Below are 27,351 nucleotides of genomic sequence, written 5' to 3' on the forward strand. Positions count from 1 at the left end.
TCCTCGCGCTCGCTGCTGCCGCCCACGCGGGGATTTGCGTCAGGCAGCCGCGTGGGAGTGACGAGAGCGAAGCAGCAACGGAATATCCCTCACACGCGCTCACACTCACGCTCACACACTCATACACACACACACTCATACACTGACACTCAAACACACACGCCCAGCCGCCCTGGAGTGAGGAGCACTGACTGAAGCAGCAGTAGCAGTGTTTGTGAGCCGCGCGCGCACAGGTTGGGCTTTACGGAGAACCGGAGGAACGAACGGAGAGCGAGCGCGAACAGGTCAGAACCGTGCACAGCACGCGGGCTTCGGTCGGGCTGCGCGCGGACAGTGCACGCTCTGGGGATTGTATGCGCGCTCCCGTGCTTCACTCCACTGTATGTGCACTGCTGCGCGAGCCCTGCTATGTTATATAATGTGTGTGTTTTAATGTACTGTTTTAGGTTTTAATGCATTGGTTTGGTGTTTGTTTGCTACAATGTTTAGTGTCATTATGCATTGTAGTGAGTGTGTGTGAGTCTTGCACTGAGTGGGCGGGACTGAGGATTTTCCTGTATTATTTTTTTTTAGACTGAGAGACCTTGACTGGTGAGCAGAGGTGAGTAGAAACTATATCCATAAAACTAGCTTTTAGGATGTTATCCCATCATACATCACACAACACCTCATACAGCTACTGGGAATCCTTGGTGAATAACCAATGACTACATTTGCACTTCACTGTAATTCTGCCACGCCCAACAATTTCAACAGTTTACCATTTTTTTTACCTCTAGCTTGGATACAAGATTTGGGAAAGAATGGGTCACATTTAGGAGCTTAGTGAATTTTAGCATTGTACTGTGATAGGATGCCACCTGTACAACAAGTCCAGTCATGTAATTTCCTCACTACTAAATAGTCCACAGTCAACTGTCAGTGCTGTTATAAAAAGTGGAAGCTATTGGGAATGACAACAACAATTAAATTGACCGATTGGGGTTGACAGATGCTGAGGCGCATGGTGCTTCATGAGAGCTTCATGGAATTAAATTCCATTGGCCGAGCAGCCACATCCAAGCCTGACATCACCAATCACAATGCAAAGTGTACTCTAGAGCAGTGTAGACTTAGAGCAATCACTGGAGTGATTTATCATATTGACAGAGTTTGTCTGGTAATCCGAAGGACGAGTCTGAGTTTGGCTGTTGCCAGGAGAATGGCACTTATCTGACTGAACCTTGCCAGATGTAAAGTTTGTTTGGATTTGTTTTTTAGTTCGATTGAAATGAATTATTAATGTCTAATGTTTGTGAAATACAATAGGTCTCGCTGAGTTGTATATTTTTGCTGCACATGAAACCTTTTTTGTCTGCAAAAGCTAGTAAAAGAAAATATTCTGAAAAACGAGTCTATCAGAATTAGTATTTATGGCCTCGCCCATCTTGGCTCGTGACCATCCACAGGCAGAGCTGAAGCCACGCAGCCAGACATGTCTCATAAGACAGGAGCTAGCAGTGCTAGGAACAACATGGCAGTTTGTTAAGGTGTTATTTGCGCAAATAACACACAGTGTTTTATGCTTTGCCCAGTAATTCATTCACCTTTGGTATGGGAACGTGAGCCAGGTCTTTTCGTCCAACATTAGTGTCCGACCTCACTATCAGAATGGGGTGTAACCTAAGTTTAAATACATATGAAGGCAGGTGGATGAATACTTTTGTCATTATAGTGTAACTTATTACACTCATGCCTTAAAGTAATAATAATATTTCTCTCTGTTTCTCTGTCCTCAGTCATGTCGCTCTTAATGCCCCGTTCCGTCGGGGAGCTGCAGCTATACCGCATCCTGCAGAGGGCAAACCTTCTCTGCTACTACGCTGCTTTCGTCCAGCAGGGCGGTGATGATGTCCAGCAGCTGTGCGAAGCTGGCGAAGAAGAGTTCCTTGAGATCATGGCTTTGGTCGGTATGGCCACCAAGCCACTGCATGTGCGCCGCCTGCAGAAAGCCCTGCGCGACTGGGTCACTAACCCCGCCCTCTTCGACCAGCCTCTGACATCACTTCCTGCCTGCAGTATACCTGTGTACAAGCTTCGTGAAGGTAACACGTTATGCCAGTGTATGTTTTATACAGCTCTGGAAAAAATTAGGGGCCTCTTCAGTTTCTGAATCAGTTTCTCTGATTTTGCTATTTATAGGTAAATGTTTAAGTAAAATGAACATTGTTGTTTTGTTCTATAAACTACGGAGAACATTTCCCCCAAATTCCAAATAAAAATATTGTCATTTAAAGCATTTATTTGCAGAAAATGAGAATGGGCTGAAATAACAAAAAAGATACAGAGCTTTCAGACCTAAATTGATGCAAAGAAAACAAGTTTATATTCATAAAGTTTAAGTGTTCAGAAATCAATATTTGGTGGAATAACCCTGTTTTTTAAACATAGTTTTCATACATCTTGGCATGTTCTCCTCCACCAGTCTTGCACACTGCTTTTGGATAACTGTATATTCCAGAGGTTTTCAATTTGGTACATTCAAAGAACCTCATAATTCTTAAGTGGTCTCTTTTTTTCCAGAGCTGTATGTAAAAAAGAAGCTACATTGCTAATGTATCTAATGTTAAGAAGCTAAATATGGATTTTTTTTTACCACAGTGGGGTTGGGGAGGTGTAGATGCCTTGGACCTTCTTAACTGTATGCTTATGTGTTAATTTTTAGTTTTTTTTTAAAGCATTCAACATGGTAAAAAAGAAAAAACATTAAAAAGTAAAAGTTGTGCCTCAGTGTCCTGACATAATGCTATAGCCACTAGCTAATGTGTTAGCTCTATGTAACACCCTAGCTATAAGCTAACTGTATATCCATTTGTTAGAGATGAAATAATTGTAAATTAATACAAAAGTAATCCATACTATGAATGAACACATACGTAAATTTAAATCATGTAGTAAATTTAAAAGTGTTAAACAAACCAAAATACTCTTTAATGAGAGTATAATAATAGTAGTAATAATAATAATAGTTTAATAATAGGATTTAGGTGTCTCGTATCTGGGGTGCTGGTAACATTTGCTCTTTCTTTCCTGGGGTGGTCCTGATGAGTGCCAGTTTCATCATTATTACATTTTAGATGGTCTTTGTGACTGCACTTGAGAATACTTTCTTGTAAATTCTTGAAAGTTTTGAGGATGACTGAGTTTAACTTCTTTAAGTTTAGGATGACTGAGCTTAAAGTATTTTTCACATAATATGGATTAGATCATAACCTAAATAGGGCTATTTACTGAATACCAACTCTACCTCTTTACAACTTTACAACTGATGTTCTCAAACACATTAAAAAGCAAGAAATTCAAATAATTAACTCTTGACAAGTTCAGCACAGCTGTTAACTGAAAGCTGAACGTTCCAGGTAACTCCATAAATCTGACTGAGAAAATATAGCCAAGATGTTCAAAAACCTAAAAACATCTAAAATCTAAAACATAGTCTGATTTGTTTAACACTTGATGTCTATCAGTCTAGATACACTTTAAGTCCAAGTGGATTTTTCTTGGAAGTTCTCTACAGTTACTTATATGAGTGATTTTACAGTAATATAATGGTCATACTTTTAGTGTACTTAAAATATTCACTGTATAACTACATACAGCCTCTTTACTCTCAGATACAGAATATTAGCTCACATCTGATGCATCAGACATCCTGAAAAACTCTGTTGTTCACTTTAATAAGCTATTGTGTTCACTTTAATAATAACTATACTCCTTTCACTCCTACACAAAGATTCACCGACCATCTATAGCACTAAACAGAAGACCCAGCCGACAGAGCCCCGAGCCTGGAGTATGAGTCCGAGTGGTGCAGTGGGTGGGGCAGGCACCCCGGGGTCCGAAAGCCCCTCCCCATCCTCAGCCTGCTCCCCTTGTTGGACCGGAGAGCCATCGGAGGTACTGGAGCCGGCTGTCCTGCACTGCGTGTCCGAGTGTGTGCGGAGGCTGGCCCCCACGCTGTCCAGGAGCGACCCTGCGGAGGTGAAGGGGCGTCTCCGTGGCAACAAGAAGCTGAGCCAAACTATCACCCGCCTCTGCGAGTTGAGCGAGGATGACCCACAGAGGGAGGAGGAGATACGCAAGTACAGCGCCATCTACGGGCGCTTTGACTCCAAAAGACGAGACGGCAGACCGCTGACCACTCACGAGGTGATTTACAGCATACAAACATGGTGGAGGTAGTTTCACACACTGTTACAAATCAAAGTGGGAGCTAACAATCTGAAGTACAGCTTCTAAACATGGTGGAGGTTGTTTCACACACATTGTTACAGATCATAATGGGAGCTAAAAATATAAAGTACAGCTTTTAAAATATAGTGGAAGTTGTTACATACACACACTGTTACTGCTCAGAGTGAGAGAAACAAGGCTAAAGTGCAGCTTCTAAACATGGTGGAGGTAGTGTCACATACTGATGCAGCTCACATACAGGGCTAGCTAGGACAAACATGGTGGTGGGAGGTTCACATACATTTACAGTTCACAGTTAACAAGGCTTAGGTACAGCTTTCAAACATGATGGAGGTAGTTTCACACACACTGTTACAGATTAAAATCTGAGCTATAGGCTGAAATACAGATTCTAAACATGATGGAGGTAGTTTCACACACACTGTTACAGATTAAAATCAGAGCTATAGGCTGAAATACAGATTCTAAACATGGTGGAGGTAGTTTCACACACTGTAACAGCTCACAGTGAGAGCTAACCAGGCTAAAGTACAAACATGGTAGAGGTAGCTTAACATGCTGGTGCTATAATTATGATTCCGCAAAATAAACATTGATATTATGCTTTATTTACTTATGCTCTATTTTATTATTTCAAACACAAACCTCTTTTGTCCAGTTTTATAGATAAAAATTAATGTTGTGTAGCTGATGGTGTTGTGTTTGTGTGTGTAGTTGGTTGTAAACGAAGCTGCTGCTCAGCTGTGCTTGTTGGACGGTGGTCTGCTCACACACCGAGACCAGCTCTTCTCTCTGGCCAGACACATCTCACGAGAGGTCACCTACAGACACGCCTTCAGGAATAGGTAACACTCACCTGTGTTCTGTACCCTAATGTATGTAGAGCCCCCCTAACTTCCTGTAGTGTATTACCAGACATCCCAAGTTGCAAAAATTAATTTCAAGGAGGTACAAATGGACTTGGACTTGAAGTTTCTTTGATTTTACCAAGTTGAAAACTTCTGGAATATAATCAAGAGGAAGATGGATGATCACAAGCCATCAAACCAAGCTGAACTGCTTGAATTTTTGCACCAGGAGTAAAGGCATAAAGTTATCCAAAAGCAGTGTGTAAGACGGGTGGAGGAGAACATGCCAAGATGCATGAAAACTGTGATTAAAACCAGTTGTTCCACCAAATATTGATTTCTGAACTCCTAAAACTTTATTGATATAAACTTGTTTTCTTTGCATTATTTGAGATCAGAGAGTTCCGCATCTTTTTTGTTATTTCAGCCATTTCTCATTTTCTGCAAATAAATGCTCTAAATGACAATATTTAAACATATACCTATAAATAGCAAAATTAGAGACTGGTTCAGAAACTGAAGTAATATCTTATTTTTTTACAGAGCTGTATACTGTATATGTCACATTAACTTATCTCAGCATGCCTTTTGCAATCGTTTATAGTCCCCTGTGGGCGATGCTAAATTGCAATTACACACTGTACACCAGTCAAGACCTTCATTGTTTTTTACTTTTAAGAGATATGGATATACTTTAGAGTAGTCAGATGTGAAATAAGTTTTGATGGGAGCCATAATGCTCCTGAACGCATCCCGTCCAGGTGGGGAAAACAACACTACACACCCATACTAAAAACCGATTGGCTGACTCACAGACTCTTTACAGAGAACAGGCCAGTCAGAACCCTCTCTGTTTTGCATGCGCTTCATAAATATGCACACAAGGGGAGCTATATTCTCTCCCGCTCCCTCTCTTTCAAACAAGCGATTGGGGAAAAAAAAGTCTCTGTCGCCTGCGTGCACGTTCGTGTTCACTCTTGGGCCACTTCTAGATTCTAGAATTCTAGAAGTTCTAGATTCCAGTGATTTTATCTGACTTGTGGGCATCAGGGAGCCGTTATTGAAATGTGGTAGACTCCCGCAACTTCCGGGAGACTTTGGAAGTCTGGTATTACTGTCTGTCAGAATGAGCATACAAACGAATCATACAAACATTTTAGAGTATTATAGTGCACCACCCCTCACTTTCTCTAGCTTGAACAGTAGAGAGCATTATGTGGTGCCCCCTATGCTTCCGATATTGTATTACAATCTCTCAAAATGATTGTTAGGATCATATGAACAATTTAGAGTACCCACACACTGCTTGTAGTTTATTACAGTCTATAAAAATGTTTGTTTAGATCATATGAAGTCATATGAATCATATGAATATGAACTCAGAGTTATCCCCATTACTCTGTTTTAGGCCCAGCGCAGACGATGAAGAGGAGCTGTTGTCACGCAAACGCATTAAAATCGAGGTGAGCAGTCCTGCTCTGTGCCTGAAGTCACATCATATACAGGCATTTATGTTGCTGTTCTTAGCTTTGCAACACACTTTTGCCTGTTCAACTTCATATATAGCTCATATACAGCCAAATGATAAACTGTGGACACTTCATAAATAACCTTGAGCACAATTTTTTTTTAAATAGTCCACCTCCGTTCACCCCCAGCATTCTGAAATACAGTGCTTTTAGCCGACACTCACAACAGGCTTACAATGCTAGTGATAGGGGCATAGAGTTGCCCATGCAAAGAAATTTCAGTGAGATTTCTTTTCATGCGCACTGCTTGTGAATTTGTGGGCAAATCAGATTTGTTGAGATGACTGTCTGCCCTGTTATTCAAAACTATCAGATCAGTTTTGTGATGTCCAGACATCACAAGTGTATCTGCATGGGTTGACTCTTCTTGAACCCCCACACCTTTCTCACTTTGGATTTGATAAGGTTGTTGTCTGTTGCACTGTGAGTGATTGAAATGATCGGATGAAATCCAATTTGAGCATCCACATTTGTACAAATCTGATTACTCAATCAAAAATCCAAATAGGGATACAGCCTAGATATGCTGAAAATCAGTTACATTAAATAAATAAATGAACACTCATACAGCTAAGCATTTGTGTTCATACCTCTACGTGACTCACCTGCACCCACAGGGGAGTCGGATTTCAGCACAACACCAATACTTTTTCCTCTGGTTTCTTTAAAAGCTGCCTTAGCTTCCTGTAATTGGTCTGAAATTCTGAACCGTTTAGAAAAGTGTTTTCACACTGCAGACGAGACCGGATCATGGTTCAGTAGATGTGGACCAAGACCACCTTTTTTTAGTCAAACGGACTGTTTTTTTGGGGCCTCTTTTCACACCTGCTACTTTGGCTGGACCCAAACTGAAAAGTCTGAAAGTCTGGACCAAACAAGGTAGGTGTGAAAGCAGCCTGAGCTGTGATCAATATAACCAGATCCAAAGAGCTCTCTGAGGCCTATAGAAAGAAGTTTGTAGATGCAGATGAGTCTGGGAAAGGATTCAAAAGTTCTCACGAAACTCTTATTTATTTACATGACTGTAGTATGCAATTTCATTTTTGCCCAAACTATCGTTTACACTGTCAGAGCATTTTTGAGGATGGTGCAATGTGATGCACCTTATCTCTTGTTTGTTTGGGTCCTTGTGGGGGTTTTGCCTCTTCTCCCATCAGCACTTCTGAATCAGAGCTCTCTCTCTCTCTCTGAGTGTGTGTGGGTGCGGGCATGTGATCTCAAGGGTGTCATTATTGATGTCATTATCTATGCCCTGTTAATTGGTAACTTACTGTAGCATCAGTGTACTGTACATGTGAACAGCATGTTGTTGGAAGAGTAGAAGAAGGTTTTCTGTTTACACTTGAAACCAGATTTCTGCAGCTCTTAAAACACAAAAACAAAGAGTAATAAAGCAACTTATTGCGTAGAAAAACTGAGAAGAACTGAGATTCCTCATTTATGAAGGCACAGCCCGTAAAATAACATTGTTTGCTCTTAATATCATGCTTAGTTTTAATAATCTTGCCCAGTGCTATGTCTTAAAATGGACTATTTTTTTTAATTTAGCTTGAATTTAAGGTTGTTTGTGTTTTTGTTTTTTTTTGCTGACCTTTCACTTGTACTGTAGCTTAGCGAGGTTTGTTTGGGCAGAGGCGTGATTCAGCAGCTTCTGCGGACTAGCAATAACGACAGCGACCATGATGATGATGATGACTCAGTATGGAATTGCAGTTTTTTTTAACTGTAAATGCCAGAGACGTGAGTTAGCGCTCTGCAGCACTGTTGATAATGAGGGGTTTCAGTTCTCTCTCTCTCTCTCTCTTTCTCTTCCTCTCTCTGACACATAAACTCTCTCGCTCTCTCTTTCGCTCAGCAGGAAGGTGTGTACAGCCTGCAGGACTCTCTCTATCTCCTCCATATGCAGCAGGAGGCTCTGAGAGAGCGGTTAGCGTGTGCTACAGCTAAAGGACAAGAGGGCATCACACAGGCTTTACAGGTGCAGCATCAGAACTGATATTAGAGTGTATGATATGATAGAGGCTGGAGGACTGACATGCAAATTATATTTATAATTGTGTGTATGTGTGTGTGTGTGTGTGTGTGTGTGCGCAGGTGCAGTTGGACACTGTGTTTTGCAGGCAGGTTGAGTTGTTGCAGGATGCTGCTGTTCAGGAGCAGAGCGTCTGCCCTGTTGCCCTCAGATACACATCTGACCCCGGTGACCCCAACACAGACCACACCACCCGCCCACCAGGTGCCATTTACACGCTCTCTCTCTTTATCTCTCTCCCTCAGTCTCTATTTCATTCTCTATCTCTCCATCAGTGTAGTAAGATGCCTGTGTGCGTTTCCATTGCAGAGGAACGTCCTGAAAGCCTGTACATGATTGGTCGGATTTCGTCAAACGGGGAAATCCCATTGGGCCGACAGTTGGCCAATGAGCTAAAGCAGCATAACAAACATCGGCGGATCTCCGAGGAACCACATCATCAAACAAGTAAACTATTTACATTCTCAGTTCAGACCGTTAATTGGAGCTCTCAGTTACATTAGCCATAACATTAGAACCATTATTTACCAATAGCAGCCATTAAGTGGTCTATATATGAGGATGAAGGTTAAAAAGGCAAAAATGGACAATCATAAGAATCTTAGACACTTTGACAAGCTCATTAAACTATAAGCATGAATAAGTTGAATTGACATCAATTATTTGAGAAGATTTTTCTAACCATGAGTTAATTGGACTGAAGACTTTTTGTTATTATGCCTAAATTGTAAGTTAATTGAAAGTTAATAATAATAGATTTTTATTTTATTGTTATATCAATTGCTTTGCATAATAATTCCACTTTGAATATTATGGTCAGTTGAATAAAATAGATTTGTATCTATTATTATATGTTGATTTAATAAAAAAATCTCTGTTAAAATGTTTATGTGCCCACAAATGTTCACCTAATTAAAATAGTTAAGTAATGTTTGGAAATATCAAATTGTAAATAAAACAGACTAATTTTGAGTTTACAGTGTAGAACCACCCATTGATTCACTAATGATTATAAAGGCAGACTGCATGGCTAGATACTTGATTTTAAACCCTTGTGGCAATGATACTGAATAAAAGCTGAATGTAATGATTAAAAGGTGTATTTTTTCAGAAGGTCTTAAAACCAGAAAAACTCAATCTAGGAACTGTTGAAGCTCTACTTGAGAAAGTGGTTCTATAGATGTGTTTAAACAGGTGTAGCCATATAGCTATGCTCTACATGTTCAGATTGTTCATAAATACATATGTTTTTGTCTTCATTTCAGAAAATGGGACATCCCAGAGAGAGCTCTACCCTTTGGACTACAGGAAGATCAAACCAGAACCAGAAGACTCCAGATAGCAGAAAGTGGGTCAGCTGTGTGTTATCCACCGCCCAGTACTTACCAACGGTCCTGTTCTGCCTTAAAGCCTTCAGTGCTGGACAAAAGATCTTTCCCTGTTAGGATTGTCTGTTAGATTGCCAAAGAAAGTAGCAACGCTGACGTGAGAAAACCTTGTTTTGGGGGAGGAAAAACATTCTCAGCTTTTATTCCAGGTCGTTTTGGACTGTTTCTCTAGGCCCATCTGGAAATGTCCAATCAGTGTTAAGGGGCAGCTAGTGTTTACAGATTACCTAACCAATAAAAACAAAGTAAAAGTGATTAGGGTAGTCTAGATGACCCATTATAATGGGGTGGTGTGAATTTGTGGCTGTACAGTGTTGTATTTTAATAGCCTTGCATGTGTGTTTCTTCTTGTCCTTTTCTGCTTCGGTAAAAACGAGTGAATTTAGTGGAGAAAGAGAGGATGTATTTATTAGAACACTACTCTTGTAGCTCCACCATCTTTGGTCGACAACAATAATGTGGTCAGCAACCAACCAGTGATGAATAGTTGTTTCTAATAAAGTGGCCAGTGAGTGCAAGCACAAGTTGGAAGGTGATGGGTGTTTCTAATAAAGTGGCCAGTGAGTGGAAGCAAAAGATGGAAGGTGGTAAGTGTTTCTTCTAAAGTGGCCATTGAGTTCAAGCACAAGGTGGAGGGTGGATGGTGTTTCTAATAAAGTGGCCAGTGAGTGGGAAGCACAAGGTGAAAGATGGTAGGTGTTTCTAATAAAGTGGCCAGTGAGTGGAAGCACAAGGTGGAGGGTGGTAGGTGTTTCTAATAAAGTGGCCAGTGAGTTCAAGCACAAGGTGGAGGGTGGATGGTGTTTCTAATAAAGTGGCCAGTGAGTGGAAGCACAAGGTGGAAGGTGGTAGGTGTTTCTAATAAAGTGGCCAGTGAGTGGAAGCACAAGGTGGAAGGTGGTAGGTGTTTCTAATAAAGTGGCCAATGAGTGGAAGCACAAGGTGGAGGGTGTTTCTAATAAAGTGACCGGTGAGTGGATGCACAATGTGGATTGGGATAGGTGTTTCTTCTGAAGTGGCCAGAGAATGGAAGCACAAGATGGACTGTTGTAGGTGTTTCTAATAAAGTGGCCAGTGAATATTTCTAATAAAGTGGAAGTTGGAAAGGTCTAAATTGAGAAATCCCCCTGTATTACTGTACTGTATTAGTGTAAAAGTGTTGTGCAGGTTGTGCATCACTGTTGTGAGTGTAATGTGACATTGATGTGACCTGTGTTGAAGTTTCCCAGGCCTTCAAGCTCAATGGGAAACTGGTGCACCAGTAGACAGACTGGGAGGTGTGTTTACAGTCAAGCACTGATTCCATTAGTTTAGAACTTTGTGTGTTTATTTGTTGCCGTTATGTGATTGTAAAGCCCTCGTTTTGTAAACACTAATATATTTTAATCTTTACAAATAAACTCTATTTTTTAAGTATGAAAATTTGTGTTGCATTTTTGTGTGTGTATCAAACCTCTTTAAAAATCCAAACTTTTAAAATCATGTTTTGCCTGTCCATTCACAATTGCTTTGATTACTGATTATTGCACATTGGGTGACTGAATGCTGTGCTACACCAATAAGAGTCCTTGGGCTAGACTCCTAACACTATGTTGGCCCCATCTGTAACAGGAATAACCTTTTAAGTTGGATTAGAGCGTCAGCTAAATGCCATAAATGAAAAGAAAATAGCCATTTAAAAGTTGGCACACCTTAAAAATCTCTGCCTTATAAAATGTAATAATTAATGAATTAACTATCACAATTCTTCAGAATCAATGGCATATTCGGTACAGATGAACCTTGTCTTTAAGTAAACACACATATATAGAGTACTAGTCAAAAGTTTAACATGTTTTGTTTCTTTTTATGATTTTTTACATCGAAATTTTAATTTTGAAGACATTAAAGCTATAAATAAACACATTCAGAATTATTTTGTACACAAAAAGTAGTAAACAAAGCAGGATATATTTTATACTTTACATTCTTTTAAAAGTGGCCATATTAGGCTTTGATGACAGATTTCCATACTCCTGGTAATTTTTCAGTGGCTTTATGAGGTAGAGTCACCTAGAATAAATCATTTTCTTAAACAGAGATTCCGACACAGCATAAATTCAGTGCTTTTTCATTATTTACATGTTCTGCATTGTAGATGAGTACTAAAGTCTCGAGTGTTAAACCAGAATATGTTTTATATTTTAGACATTTTAGTAGCACTTCTTGCCTAAGTGACAGCTTTGCACATCTTTTTTCTTGTATTTTCACCTAGAATGGCTGTCAGTTAAAGTTAAAATTATTTTGTTTCTAAACTGAAAGCAGAAGCAAGTCTGAGTGGAGAAGAATATGGATAAAATATTGTGTTTAATGGTACCAGTGTGCTGGAACGACCATCCCTGCTAAGCCTAATATATATTATTCTAAAAACTGGGCTGTCTGGTTGCTTTTTGCGGGAGTTCTTCTGGCCACTTCACGCATCTTTACGTACTTACGTCACACTTACAGCCTGTAAAAGAGGATCCGGCTCAGTACAACTAAGTAAAGAAAAAATAAAGGTCAGTCAATCCGAAAAATCTAATTGATATTAAAAGCATCCTCGTGTGCAGTTGCAAAGCCAATCAAAGACATTATGATGAAACTGGCACTCATCAGGACCACACCAGGAAACAAACACCAACAGTTACTTCTGTTGCACAGGATAAATTCACTAGAGAAACTGCAAAAGTTAACAGCACCCCAGATAAGAGCCGCCTAAATGCCTCAGAGTATTTTGGTTTGTTTAACACTTTTAAGTTTATTACATGATTTCTAATGTGTTTTGTTATAGTCTGCATTAATCAGTATTCATTTACAATTTAGGGGAAAAAACACATTGAACGGGAAGGTATGTCCAAACTTTTGACTGGTAATGTAAAACACGCATGCACTTTAGTGCTGTAGGCGTTAAAATGTACAATGTGTTATCTTAAACGTTTTAACACATACAGTATCATACTGTATTAAAGTGCATGCAGAGACGTAAGTGCAAACCACACACACCTCACACACTCTCACACAGACACGCATCTAAACCACACACACGCACACACACACGCACACACAGGGAAATGCATTCACACACAGGCTTATCAGTGAAGGTATCTAGCCTGAACACAAACGCTGAACTCCCACAGAGTCCCCCGTGGGAGGAGCAGCAGCATCACCGCGGTAACCCTGCTGTGTGTGGGCGGGAATATGTATGAGAGTGTGGGACTCTACCACTGTGACGCACCTTCATCACCTTCATCATCATCACCACCAACACCAACACACACACACAGCACTTCTTCAACCTTTAACTGCACAGACTATTCAGAGTCTGCAGTGCCCTACTTTAGTTTTAGCACCAATAGTAAGAGTTCACATAGACAGTTAGCATGATGCTAACTGCATGGAAAATTCCTACACCCTTAATTTAAAAATTAGCCACTAATACACTTATAAGTTATGTGTTAATATCAATGTAACGTGCCTTTTGTGAATGCTGGATGTTTCAAGTTTCGAGATTTACTCTATGTTTTAACATCACTGCAAGAACTCAAAAATCCTCCCCAGCCAGAGGGGGTGGGGGTTTCCCTACAAGCCCACCCCACCGCAAAACCAGCTAGCTGATTGGCTGTTTCTTCTGAAAGGCGGAACTTTATCCTTGAACTGGCACTGTGATTAGCGTTAAGAGATTTTCATTTCTCACAGTGTTCAGTGGCCTGTCTCCTCATTAATAATACAGCTGAGCTGAGCGAAACAATTCAGGGCTACTAGAAAATTATTCGGGGCTAAAGCCCCGGAAGCCCAGACCAGGCGACGCCCCTGCTGAGGGCAATTTTACAAAATGGATGGCATTTGTTTGTTGTAACTCCTCCAAAGTAAGCTTATAGTCCTATCTTTTGTTAACTCTAAATCTAATAACACACATATTTAACTATTCAAAAAAATTACTGGACAATCTCTAGCTGCTTTACTTAATTTATTCCAAGTTTCTAATCTGACGATTAAAAAAACTCATTTGAAAATAAAAAAGTGTGTTTAAAATAATTGATATTTATGACCAAAAAATCACTCCTGTTACTGTGACTCATTCCTGTTCAGTTTTATGTTTTAGGTAACAGGAATGAGTTTTTAGCATAGAATTAGGAAAAACATGAAAAATAGCTAAATGGTGGCTATGCTAATAGCATGATGACACTGAGCACATTCTACTGATTTTCCGAAAATTTCTATTTTTTAAATAAACAAATAACATCTAAAATTAATGTAGGTAAAATGACAGAGTGTTATGTTTGACCTCCCCAGTTATAGTCACAATAAGATCAAATAAACAGAAAAACAAATAAGGGAACTTAATTTTGGTCTTCAGAAGAACCAACTGATGTCACTTCCTGTTGTAGATGTTTACGTGGAATGTTCCAGATTGTTCAGATGGGGTAGTCTGTTATGGTCTAAGTATTATAGGACTAAGTGAAAACCAGGGACACAGCTAAAATGTATATTTTAACTGAAATATTATGGATTTACAATGAAAAAAATATTTCTAAAGCATAGGTGGGATTTGGAATTTCCCACCTATATATGTAAACCTATGTAAATAACAAATGCAATTTTTTCAGTGTTCTAAGTAGTTTTTTTTTAATTACATATCTTACTTTTGCAATATGGTCAAGGTACAGGACAATATGCAGTTTTGTGGAGAGTGTGGAGGGTGTTGTTTTGGCATGTCGGCAGTGCTGCCTGGTTAAGCTAAATGGTACATTTACACAATATTTTTTGTTGTTTTCCTCCAGTTTTAAAGAGGTTTTAAACAATTAAAACTCTGGTGTGAAATGGACATGGGGTGTAGTGAAACACGATAACGAGTACAAACTTTTGTTGACTAGCCCAACTCCATTTACCTCTAGCATTCCCAAATGCAGCGCTTTAAGCCGGTGCTCCCAACTGGCTTACATTGATAGTGATAGGAGCATAGCGTTCCCCATGCAAAAAAAAAATCACCATTTTTACACCATTAACCAGCTTAAAGTAGCTCCACACTTTCACTATATTGGTAGAATTCTTAGGGCCCTGACATTTAAAACGAGGCACTGAGAACTTTGTTTAAGTCACAATAAACTGCCATTTGTTGGACGCTGGCTTAGCAGGGATGGTCATTCCAGCACACTGGTACAAATAAACATAATATTTTATCCCTCCTCCACACGGAAATGCTTCTGCTTTCAGTTTAGAATAATACACAGGTTTCCATTGCTTTTCAGAAAGCCACATTAGCATCTTGTCTTCAGTGAAAGCCAAACTTCAGACACTGAACATATCTGAGCTGATTCACATGTTAATTAAGGGGTAAAACTGGTGTTCTTTTGTGCTGAAATGTCACTTTAGTTGGATTCCAGTTGAGAGCAGCTGTGAACTCCCACGTTGCTCTCCATCTCAGAGATCTTACTTTTAGACTAGTAGGAGGCGGTGTGTGTGTGTGGGTGTGTGTGAGTGTAGAGACGTCAGTGCGAAGATAAGGCAGTGAAGGAGTTTGTAAGATCTTTACCACCAATTAAAATACAAAATATCAGTAAAATCCAGCAGAAAGAAGAAAATGCTGTGAGCTGTGGGAAAAAAGCTGTGGGAAGTTGGTTAATCAAGGCCATTTTTGTAACTTTTTGTGACATAATTACTGCACTTATGTAATGCTAAAACAGATAGATCATAATCATGGTCTGCAGAGATGCGATGGTAAAATAATAACATTAGGCCCGTATGATCACCTTTGGTGGATAAAGCTGTTGCAGTAGAGACCAGCGGCCACAGGGCGGTAGCACTGTACTGCAGTATTGGTCACTTTAAACCAGGGGTGTCCAAACTTTTTTTGTTGGGGGCCAGAAGGAGAAATATATTTGAAGTCACGGGCCACAATCTGTAATAAAACAAATAATGAAATATACCACTTTAAATAATACATTTTCCTGATTACTTTCATTTACATACCATTTTACTTGACTTACTATCTTTATCTATTATTACCAGTGTTGTGTAAAGATTTTTCAAATTGATGTTTTATTTCATGATGTCACTTAATATTAAACTCCTTAATTACGGCAACTTTTAGACTCTTTTGCCCTTTTTCTGCGCTAGAACTGAGCACTCTCGCCACTTTTGGACTCTTTCGCCCTTTTTTGCGCTACAACTGCACACCCTCTCCACTTTTAGACTTTTTGGCCCGTTTTTCTGCGCTACAACTGGGCACTCTCTGCTTTTAGACTCTAAATAATAACGCATTTCTGACGCCTAGCATTCAAACATTGAATCTCACATTATAAAAAAACCTGCTTAACAGCGGGCCCACTTTCATTCTATTTTTAAATTTGCACGGTGCCATTTTACTATGTCTCCCATTGTCCCACTCTGCCTCTTTGTTTCATTATGTCTCCCTATGTCTCACTCTGCCTAGATACTTTTTTTATTTTTACACTAGTATTTCATGTTTGTGTCCAGTGTCTGTGTTTTAGTACAGGTGGATTTATACTTTCCTCTTCTTTTAAAACTGAATTTTATTAATCAATTTGTTTATTAATACCATATATTCATAAAAAACATCAAATTAATGTTATATTATTATTGCTGAGACTGTAATACACCTGTCAGAGACACCAATCAGTCTGATCAGTCCAACTCCTCGATCAGGTTTCTTTTGTTCTCTCCTGCTCTCTGAGGAACACTTCCTCTATCAGGAAGCTCTGCAGGTTCTGGTTCTGATCCACAGCTGAAGACAAAGCTCTGATGGATGACTGACCGGCTCTGTGAGGAAACACTGGAGAGCTGAATAGAAGACTTAGACACATCTGGCTCCCAGTCACTGTCTCCTGAAGAGATCACCTCAATTTTTGGACGGAAGGCAGCCTGCAAAACATGATATTTCTTATCACTTATTACTTAATCAATAATTAAACATTGTTGTTTTATTCTATAAACTACAGACAATATTTCTCCCAAAATCGGAATAAAAATATTGTCTTTTAGAACATTTATTTTTCCAGATAATAAGAAATGGCTGAAATAACAAAAAAGATGCAGAGCTTTTAGATCTCAAACAATGCAAAGAAAACAAGTTTATATTCATAAAGAGTTCAGAAATTAATATTTGGTGGAATAACCATGGTCTTTAATCACAGTTTCCATGCATCTTGGCATGTTCTCCTCCACCAGTCTTACACACTGCTTTTGGATAACTTTATGCCTTTACTCCTGGTGCAAAAATTCAAGCAGTTCAGCTTGATTTGATAGCTTGTGATAATCCACCTTCCTCTTGATTTTATTCCAGAAGTATTTTTTTCCAGAGCTGTATATCTGTATCAGGTGCTTGAAGGGTTTGCCAATTCTTAGGGGGAGGATTTCACTCTTTCTTCTTATAATCTTGTTAGAGGTAAAGTTACACCAGAAATTTGAAATCCATTAGAAATGGAATTGTGCCCAACATACAGATAGAATACACATTTTATAAAATAAAGGCAGAACTCTTATCTAATCAGAAAGAAAAGTTTAATCTAATATGAAAAATCTTAGAAAATAGCCATGTGGGCTAAAACTCCTCAGGCCAGAATGTATTAACGAGTACCCTAATGAATTATATATAATAATTAATAATTTAGGCAAATAAAGCTACATCAGAAACTGGTTTGGTTTTGTAAGAGATTTCAGTAATTACAGCATCTGTTACTGACTGATGATCATTACAGGGAGCTGTTGTCATTTCACTGCATTCAAGCTGAGTATAAAGGGCAGAACACTGTGGATACAGTAGCCAGGAGATAACTGATCATCCGTCACTTTACCTGCTGAACTGTGTGGGCTTGGCCTGTCTCCACTAGATCCTCTAGGTCAGGTAGATCCTGAGTGTGCAGAATTACACTGTTAAATTCATGCAAAAAACTCATAACTCCCATAACATATTTAAACAGGAGGTGAGTGTTGGGTGGGTGGAGTTAGCTCACGTTGATGGTAAGTGATGGAACATCAGGAAGCTCTATGGTCTCGATTTCATCGTCCGGGATCAGTTCTGTGACGGGACCGCCGGTGCCGAACATCAGGAATAGCGGATCTTCAGAATCTGGTTCTGAGTGTGAAGCCGTATCTCGATTCTTCTGCTGGTTCTTCTCTGATCTTAACGGAAGAGCTGCTGGCTGGAGATCCTCCGCTGGGATTGACCTGGACCGGAGATGCTGCTCAGGTTCTGAAGATGACTGGACAGACTGGAACCGGACAAGCTTGATCACAGGTTCTGCTGGCTGTAGAACTGGCTTTGTCTCCAGCGCTGGTGTGTGATCCGGTTCTTCTGCTCCCGGGTCAGTCTGGTTTATCTCTCTGCTCTCCTGTGATGAGTTGGTGGTGTCTATCTCTTCTGATTCTGACTGGACCTCCAGCGCCAGGCCAGAGTCTGGGTAAATTACGGGTTCTAAGATTAACTCAGACTGGCCTAGCTCTTTCTCAGGCCTGGTCAGATCTTCCCCTGTTAAATTCTGAGACTCAGGAATTCCTGGAACAGATAAAAATATAAAACACAGATCATACAGGGTGTGTTTGGGTGACAGTGGGTGAGAGCACTGCGTAAGAGGTTACCTTTCTCCTCTTGCTGCTCTCGCGCTCGTCTCTGTTTGATGGCGTTTTCTCTGATAGCCGCCATCGCGTCCAGACTGTCCTGGATCCTCCTCCTCTCTCTCGACTGCCACAGCTCCCGCTCTCTCCGCTCACCATCCAACCCCCCAACCAACCATGCCTCCGCACACGCCCTGCAGGGGTGAAGTATACCATTAGCATTAGCATTCTGACCAATGTTTAACCCTGCTCACCAGATAACAACTTACAACTTATAGAGAAGTTATCTTAGGAAACACTTTATAAACAATGTAAATACTGCGGTCCCATGACTTTTGGCAGGCCTGTGTAAATACACTTAAATTTTTGTTTTATAAAAAAAGGGCTAAATTTAATATATATATATGCACTCACCGTTCCCGTGGAAACACAGGACGGTCATCCAGGTATGTGAGCTGTTTTAGTCGGATGATCAGTGACTTCCTGTAGTTTGGAATTTTCTTGATGACTTCATTACCCATAAGGTATAGCACTCGCTGATAAATAAATAAAAATAAAAAATAGTTTATAATTCATTTAGAATTATTGCGAACAAAAATATAAATATATATATATTTTTATTTCATTTATATTTACTTGCTGTTTATAAGAAAAGAAAAAAAGGAAAATAATGTACATAGTATTTAATTAAATTTTTAATTATTCTACTCTTTATAATAAATCTAATTAATTTATAATTATTTTACTTTTTATTATAAAAAAAAATAACAGTAAAAATGTCTACTTAATTTGACTAGTATGAGATGTTGTTCTGGTACCAGGTCAGGTATCTGCTCCAGTATGGAGACAATCTGAGGGTCGGAGAGTCGGTTGTGGGACAGGTCCAGAACGCTGATGGATGGACAGAGGCGGAGCTCCATTAGGTCCTGAGCCGTCTCCAGTGCATTATGGGAGATCTGGAGAGTGGTCAGCTGACTCAGGCAGGCTGTAATAAAGCAGAGTAATGAGTTAATAAGAGTTAATGGACCTCAGGACTAAACGATATATTGTTTAGAAGAACTCGCAAACATAAAAAACGCAATAATCACACGACAGGACCTGCAAAATTACATTATACAATATCAGACTAAACTTTATCAGACATATAAAGACTTGTAAAATTCATTATGTTCTTATTTACATGAAAGAACTTTCTGAATATATTCACCCAGTATCATTTATTTTATTATAATCCTGGATACACATAATTAATTATTAATATCATGACATGACATTCCAGTATTTTTCACTACTGCAATACATATCCAGCATCTGCAAAAGTGAGAGTCAAAAGTGTTTTTTTTTTTTATAAAGTGGTATGATCCACTTTCTCTCCACTCTCCTCAAACCATCATACTCTCACAAACACAGGTGCTTTACTGACGGAAAACCACCTTGAAAGGCATCAACAGTCAGATGTTCATTGCTATCTTGGAAACACAGGTGCGCTGTGCATACAACCCTACTTATTACACACTCAAGGACATACAGCAGTGCAACAATAAACAGAATATAAAATAAAACAACATTGCTGTTCCCATAAATAAGGTCAGTTTCCTCGGCTGAGAAGCGTTGGACACTTTCAGGTAGCTGCGCCATTAAAATAGCAATCCGCCATAGTCAGAGCTCACCTGGCAAGGGACACGCTGATTGGATTATTTCACGTTACGCTTAAAACACGAGAATTAGTCTTTTGCGCGATTTGAGCCGCACAGGGTGTACTTTTCCTGTTGTTACAATAGCAAAGACACACTGACATGCCCTAAATCAAGCTGCAATTATTATATTTCAATATAATATTTTATTCAGTATATTAAAGGTCCGGTATGTGATGTGATCTCACCGAGGTTCTGGATGACCCGGATGCGGTTGTTGGAGACATTGAGGGTGCTGAGCATTGTGAGTGGGTGGAGGTTCTCCAGCGTGTGGATGAGGTTCTGATGGAGGTATAAGCAGCGGAGCTCTGTCTGATTCTGCAGATTTTCGATCTTCTTAATTCCATTACACTGGAGCCAGAGAGAGCGCAGCCCTGTATACTCCTCTAACCCTTCTATAACCATAAACCCTACAACACACACACACACACACATCATTATATTTATACACTAAAACATCTACAAAATGAACAATACACAGCGCAGGGCAAGGAAATATTATATATATAAGTATTGTGATACTTTGTTTTGCAATACTGTATCATTTTTTAGTATTACAATTTATAGTTTAAATGTAAAAACAGATGTAAACAGACAGATAGTAAAGAGATAAAATAAACTGATATGAAAGCTAATATGAATAAACTGAGTGTGATGCTAAGTGATGCTAAATGCTTTATTTGGTTTAACCCTTTAATATCAACATCAATAAAAAAGCGAAACAAAAAATGTTATTTGTGTTTTGTTTTTTAAATGTACACCTCTATAAAGACTAAACCACAGACACAAAATAATGATTATAATACAAATTAAAAAGTGTCTAAGCTACACAATTCCATTACTCAAACATCTGAAAGTAAAATTGGTTATCTTTTAAAAGCTATAGTAGTTTTTAAGTTAAGAAGTGAAAAGTCATACTTGTCATTGTCTTATTTCGGATTTTTTTTTTCCTTTGGGATGGTACAATCAAGCTTTCTTTAAGAAGATACAGTCACTCAAATGTGCTTTACCAAACAGTTGAGCTAAAGGGTTAAAAGGTTAATTAATGTTAAAAAAGTAAAAATGAACTTAAACCTGTCGTTTCTTGAATCGCCTTCCAGCATTCTGTATAGCAGCACTCAGTTTTTAATTATTTGTTTTGTTTTTTTTTACTCATCAAATCAATGAAATCAGTCAAAAAATATATTTTGACTGAAATATACTGGTTGCTAGAAATTTAGTGCACTCCTTATACAGAGTCGTGTTACATTCTGAAGACGAGATTCTGAATCCAAACCTTTGTAGTGAAGGTAGAGCGTGTCGTTCAGCCTCGGCGTTAGGTACAGTTTGTTTTGTTTGCAGTGATCCCTTAAGAACTTTTTAGTGATTCTAAAATAAGCAAAAATAACACATTTTAGCAGAGTTTAATAAAATAACGTACTCTGGAAAAATTTAAAGACCACTTCAGTTTCTGATTCAGGTTTTTTTTCTGATATTGCAAAGAAAACAAGTTCATATTCATACAGTTTCAAGAGTTCAGAAATCAATATTTGGTGGAATAACCCTGGTTCTTAATTACAGTTTTCTTGCATCTTGGCATGTTCTCCTCCAAAAGTTTTACACACACTGCTTTTAGAAAACTTTATGCCACTCAAGCAAAAATTCAAGCAGTTCAGCTTGGTTTGATGGCTTGTGATGATCCATCTTCCTCTTGATTATATTCTAGAGGTTTTTAATTTGGTAAATTGCTGTGAGGATTTAATTGCATTCAGTCAAACAGTGTGATACAAGCTCAGGTTAGTGAGGCATGAATTCTGATATTTGTCTGAGAATATGTAAACATGTAGAATATGTATAAAGTTCAATGCATGTATGTGAGCAGGGCATTACCTGGGACCTGAGATGTTTCTGCTGGTGTCTGGTGCTGCCTGTTCAGAAACCTCCTCACTAATGTTAGTATTTTCATCTCCCTCTGAGGGCTGAGATTCTGTTATTTCAGGTGCAGAGATCACAACTACAATTAAAATATACACATTTCAGGAACACACACCGAATATCATATAGAAAAAAAACAATTTACCAGCACTTCTATACAGTAATTAGTTTTGTTTGTTCCACTGTATAAAATATTATTTTTTTCAAAGATCAGGCTCTATGAACTTTTATAGAACACAAAATAATATCACAGGATCATCAGAGTCAGTGCATGTTTCACTTTATTATTTTTAACATTTAATTCCAATTTAATCTTCCTGGCTGTTGATGGAGAAACAGCATGACCGGGGATTTTAAGTGATCCTCAGATAACAGCTCTTTCCTCTGCTGGATCACCCTCAGCCCTATGTTTACAATTTTTTAACTTTCCAGCCAATCAGAAAAGTAGGAGAAACAGAACAGTCATTAAAATACATATTTATAAGCTGTAAGTAGCAGAAATGGACGGGTATCAGATTTCGGCAGAACACCGGGCTGTGTTTACCTGGGTCAGGGTGAGCTGCGTCCTCAGCGCGCGCTGCCGGATTTGTGTGTTTGGTCTGCATGTTGATCAGATATATGGAAAAGATTGGATAGACTGCGGGGGTCTGATCAAATGTATTGATTTTCCTAAGAGGATCTGTTTATAACACCCGGAACTCAGCAAGTGTTTACGGTCTCCATAGAGACCACAAGCCACGCCCCCACTCGCGCGCAAACGGATGCATTAAAAAACCCTAAAAAACAGAGAAACGGTAAATACATTAAACTAAACAATAAAAATATACACAGATATGTATAAGCTAATATATAACACTGTATATTAATAATTAATCAATTAATAATAAAACATATGATATATATATATCGCCAGAATATAAGTTACACACTGATATGACTAGTTTAATTTAATATAATTATAAGACAATTTCCTGAAGTGTCTTTTAAAATGTTTAAATGTAATGTTGTTGTTTATGCAATAAAAAAATCATTATAACTCATGACTGTATATATATATATATACACACACACACACACACACATACATAAACCACTTACAACTAACAAAAAAGATGCAGAGCTTTCAATGCAAAGAAAACAAGTTTATGTTCATTTAGAAACAACAATGATAATGTTTTAAGATTATGTTTTTTATAAAAAGAGATTGTTAAAAAGCAAAATAGCTAATATTTTACTTATTAAATAAATAATTAATATATTTCCTTTATTTTTAAATTATTTTCCTGACACCCTGAATGCGAAATGCAGAAACCAAAACGAGCTAAACAAAACGTTTTATGTGTAGAATTAGGCCAAACTCTACAAACTTTTGATGAGGGTTTCATAAGATTTTATCGGTGTTGTAAAATATGGTGTTGAAACGGTAATTAAAGCCTCAGTTTAGAGTATTTTAGTCACACTCCGTTGAAACAGAGAAGAGGCTGCTGTAGTATGAGCGGATAACTGACTGCAGCCTGTAAGGAATTTGATTGGACACGGTGAGTGCTGTAGCAGATAACTAGCTACGTAGCTAGTTAGGTTAACTGTAGCTGCTGAGCTAGGTAGCTAACTAGCTATACAGGTTACGGGCTAAGGCAAGGACATTTCGCGCGTTTTCTGTCTCATTTATGAACATAAACCCTCGCCTAATATTAAATTATGTAATTTTAAATAAATGAACGGTCCCTGTGCGCTGTAATGTCAGTAATCCCTTTGCATCATATCCTGCTGTCACTCTCTCTCTCTCTCTCTCTCTCTCTCTCTCTCTCTCTCTCTCAGCGTCGCGTCTGCGTGGAAGGAAAAGCGTTGGGATTAACTGTGATTGACACGTGGCTCCGCCAATCAGCGGCGCCGCAACACTATGATGACCATTGGGGTGAGAGGGGGGTGGGAACAAATGGCTGTTTTGTCCAGTGAGGAGCGTGCTGGTGCTGTTGTGTTATGAATCGCAGAGCATCTCTGAACCTTCATCATCATCCCTGCGCTTCAGGCTGTTCAGATAATAAACCAATAATCCGGTTCAGTCGCTCGGATATAAAATAAACTCTCTACTAGTGATGGCAAACCGAGGCTTTCTGAAGCACTGAAGCCTTTTTCCTAATTGTATCGAAAAAAGGTTCATTACTCGGAGCTTCATAACACAGTGGACATCAGCGGCACCTGGTGGGCAAAACCTGAAAGTGCTTTGTGTATTTAAAGGACGAGGGGCGTTTTTTTTTTGTCTTTTTACAGTTTTTAAACCTGTTCCAGTGCATTTACATGACATTTGAGGTTTAAATAAAAACTGAAAAAAGGAAATGGAAGAATACTTTGATGTCTTGGTAATTTAATGCATTATATTAAAAGACATAACTGTAATATATTTTTAATTAATATATAATACACTTAGAATGTACCTTGATAAGGCACACTGGAGAAACTACACTTGTAATTCTAATTGCATTCACATTGTTGCTTTTTTCCCTTCACCATGTTATTAATCTGTTAATATACCAAATTTTAAAATTATATTATTCACTATTATTCACATCTTTCCAAGCAGGGTTTGTAACATGTTTACATGTATCACTAGTCCATTGCCTATTTTTCCATAGGCAAGGCTCATGTAGATATGCTGCATGGGGGATATGGAAGAATTTGATGAAAGAAATGTATGCTCATAAAGGTGAAGGTGCTTGTGTAAGGGGCAGGGGGCACATATTTAATGGACGTGGTTATGTACATGTGTAATTTAGTTTTTATTTAGGAATAAAAAATTTTCCACAGTGCTGGGGTTCAGTTGGTTATTTCAAAATATGTTGTCATAAGGCAACACTTTTACTGGATGTATGCCATGACAGTACACACATTGAACTATGAGGATATATATATATATATATATATATATATATATATATATATATATATATATATATATATAATTATTTTACACTCTTACAGAACTAATAAAATGCCATATGTCTAAAAGGCATAGTTTTCTTTCAAAGTTTATATTTTCTAAATAATAATTTTCTACCTTATTTGATGGCAAAAGTTCAAAGTGTTCCCAAACTTCAGAACGGCCTCTTTTTCTTACTGGTTCCATTCTAATATTTTATTATCTACTATCTATATCTTATCTATCTATCTATATATGATCTATCTATATCTTATCCTATCTATCTATCTATCTATCTATCTATCTATCTATCTCTCTCTCTCTCTCTCTCTCTCTCTCTCTCTCTCTCTCTCTCTCTCTCTCTCTCTCTCTCTCTCTCTCTCTCTCTCTCTTGCTCTCTCGCTCTCTGTCTCTGTATCTGTATCTCCGCTAACAACCCTCGAACTGCGCGCCAGGATTTGCCGCTTTTGAATCTTTCCCTGAAGCAGTCACGTGGTTGTGTGCCGAAATGAAGCTTCGGACGTCATTGGTCACGTGATCTTTGTAGAACGAATCAAGCATCGGCTCAGTGATTCGAACCAATGCGTGTCGTTTTTTCAACACACGCCTCGAAGCTTCAGGTTCAAGGGTAGCATCACTAATAAACAGTCTATGATAGAATCACAGCGCTCGTGCCCCTCCCTCTCCTGAGCTGTAGCTACTGTATAAAGCTGGGCGCAGCTGCAGTGTTGGGTAGTGATGGCAAACCGAGGCTTTCTGAAGCACTGAAGCCTTTTTCCTAATTGTATCGAAAAAAGGTTCATTACTCGGAGCTTCATAACACAGTGGACATCAGCGGCACCTGGTGGGCAAAACCTGAAAGTGCTTTGTGTATTTAAAGGACGAGGGGCGTTTTTTTTTTGTCTTTTTACAGTTTTTAAACCTGTTCCAGTGCATTTACATGACATTTGAGGTTTAAATAAAAACTGAAAAAAGGAAATGGAAGAATACTTTGATGTCTTGGTAATTTAATGCATTATATTAAAAGACATAACTGTAATATATTTTTAATTAATATATAATACACTTAGAATGTACCTTGATAAGGCACACTGGAGAAACTACACTTGTAATTCTAATTGCATTCACATTGTTGCTTTTTTCCCTTCACCATGTTATTAATCTGTTAATATACCAAATTTTAAAATTATATTATTCACTATTATTCACATCTTTCCAAGCAGGGTTTGTAACATGTTTACATGTATCACTAGTCCATTGCCTATTTTTCCATAGGCAAGGCTCATGTAGATATGCTGCATGGGGGATATGGAAGAATTTGATGAAAGAAATGTATGCTCATAAAGGTGAAGGTGCTTGTGTAAGGGGCAGGGGGCACATATTTAATGGACGTGGTTATGTACATGTGTAATTTAGTTTTTATTTAGGAATAAAAAATTTTCCACAGTGCTGGGGTTCAGTTGGTTATTTCAAAATATGTTGTCATAAGGCAACACTTTTACTGGATGTATGCCATGACAGTACACACATTGAACTATGAGGATATATATATATATATATATATATATATATATATATATATATATATATATATATATATATATATATATATATATATATATATATATAATTATTTTACACTCTTACAGAACTAATAAAATGCCATATGTCTAAAAGGCATAGTTTTCTTTCAAAGTTTATATTTTCTAAATAATAATTTTCTACCTTATTTGATGGCAAAAGTTCAAAGTGTTCCCAAACTTCAGAACGGCCTCTTTTTCTTACTGGTTCCATTCTAATATTTTATTATCTACTATCTATATCTTATCTATCTATCTATATATGATCTATCTATATCTTATCCTATCTATCTATCTATCTATCTATCTATCTATCTATCTCTCTCTCTCTCTCTCTCTCTCTCTCTCTCTCTCTCTCTCTCTCTCTCTCTCTCTCTCTCTCTCTCTCTCTCTCTCTCTCTCTTGCTCTCTCGCTCTCTGTCTCTGTATCTGTATCTCCGCTAACAACCCTCGAACTGCGCGCCAGGATTTGCCGCTTTTGAATCTTTCCCTGAAGCAGTCACGTGGTTGTGTGCCGAAATGAAGCTTCGGACGTCATTGGTCACGTGATCTTTGTAGAACGAATCAAGCATCGGCTCAGTGATTCGAACCAATGCGTGTCGTTTTTTCAACACACGCCTCGAA

At 38.5% G+C, this 27,351-nt stretch overlaps 3 protein-coding genes across 10 annotated transcripts in view; 2 read left to right on the forward strand and 1 right to left on the reverse strand.

The window, feature by feature from the left end:
- Window positions 1–11,446, forward strand: nab1a (NGFI-A binding protein 1a (EGR1 binding protein 1)). 6 transcript variants are annotated; one of them, XR_007429130.1, is made up of 11 exons: window positions 1–284; window positions 574–601; window positions 1,779–2,084; window positions 3,773–4,188; window positions 4,948–5,078; window positions 6,490–6,544; window positions 8,466–8,588; window positions 8,705–8,846; window positions 8,952–9,089; window positions 9,908–10,673; window positions 10,883–11,446. XR_007429130.1 is itself a non-coding variant. In XM_022665422.2 (10 exons), the coding sequence occupies exons 3-10, from the start codon at window positions 1,781–1,783 to the stop codon at window positions 9,982–9,984; spliced, it is 1,386 nt and encodes a 461-aa protein (XP_022521143.2). In that variant the 5' UTR covers window positions 1–284; window positions 574–601; window positions 1,779–1,780; the 3' UTR covers window positions 9,985–11,446. The 6 variants fall into 6 exon arrangements, 3 of the variants coding, with proteins under 3 accessions (XP_022521143.2, XP_022521144.2, XP_022521145.2); XR_007429129.1 differs by having other exon boundaries at window positions 9,908–10,659; window positions 10,817–11,446; XR_007429131.1 differs by having other exon boundaries at window positions 9,908–10,562; window positions 10,876–11,446.
- Window positions 11,447–16,563: 5,117 nt separating this feature from the next.
- Window positions 16,564–23,226, reverse strand: dnaaf1 (dynein axonemal assembly factor 1). Of its 2 annotated transcripts, none has more exons than XM_022665436.2 (10): window positions 22,775–23,226; window positions 22,186–22,309; window positions 21,593–21,684; window positions 20,505–20,726; window positions 19,441–19,607; window positions 19,037–19,158; window positions 18,647–18,816; window positions 18,022–18,563; window positions 17,863–17,919; window positions 16,564–16,930 (listed from the first exon to the last, which is right to left on the reverse strand). In XM_022665436.2, exons 1-10 carry the CDS (start codon window positions 22,833–22,835, stop codon window positions 16,694–16,696), a joined length of 1,794 nt encoding a protein of 597 aa, XP_022521157.2. In that variant the 5' UTR covers window positions 22,836–23,226; the 3' UTR covers window positions 16,564–16,693. The 2 variants fall into 2 exon arrangements, with proteins under 2 accessions (XP_022521157.2, XP_022521158.2); XM_022665437.2 differs by having other exon boundaries at window positions 22,186–22,282; window positions 22,775–23,224.
- Window positions 23,227–24,190: 964 nt separating this feature from the next.
- glsa (glutaminase a) overlaps window positions 24,191–27,351 on the forward strand; it is a 54,221-nt gene continuing 51,060 nt past the window's right edge. For both annotated transcript variants that reach the window (XM_049471074.1, XM_049471075.1), the window contains exon 1: window positions 24,191–24,323. The gene's annotated coding sequence lies outside the window, so the exon portion shown is untranslated. The remainder of the gene's footprint in view (window positions 24,324–27,351) is intronic.

This window comes from Astyanax mexicanus, chromosome 23, assembly GCF_023375975.1.
Source record: "Astyanax mexicanus isolate ESR-SI-001 chromosome 23, AstMex3_surface, whole genome shotgun sequence".
Classification (NCBI taxonomy): domain Eukaryota; kingdom Metazoa; phylum Chordata; class Actinopteri; order Characiformes; family Acestrorhamphidae; genus Astyanax; species Astyanax mexicanus.

Coding starts and splice junctions, on each gene's coding strand:
- nab1a (XM_022665422.2), top strand. CDS start 1,781: ATGTCGCTCTTAATGCCCCGTTCCGTCGGGGAGCTGCAGCTATACCGC. Junction 5,079..6,489: donor AGACACGCCTTCAGGAATAG/GTAACACTCACC, acceptor ACTCTGTTTTAG/GCCCAGCGCAGACGATGAAG. Junction 8,589..8,704: donor GCATCACACAGGCTTTACAG/GTGCAGCATCAG, acceptor GTGTGTGCGCAG/GTGCAGTTGGACACTGTGTT.
- dnaaf1 (XM_022665436.2), bottom strand. CDS start 22,835: ATGCAGACCAAACACACAAATCCGGCAGCGCGCGCTGAGGACGCAGCT. Junction 17,920..18,021: donor TTCCATCACTTACCATCAAC/GTGAGCTAACTC, acceptor CTGCACACTCAG/GATCTACCTGACCTAGAGGA. Junction 16,931..17,862: donor AAGCCCACACAGTTCAGCAG/GTAAAGTGACGG, acceptor CATGTTTTGCAG/GCTGCCTTCCGTCCAAAAAT.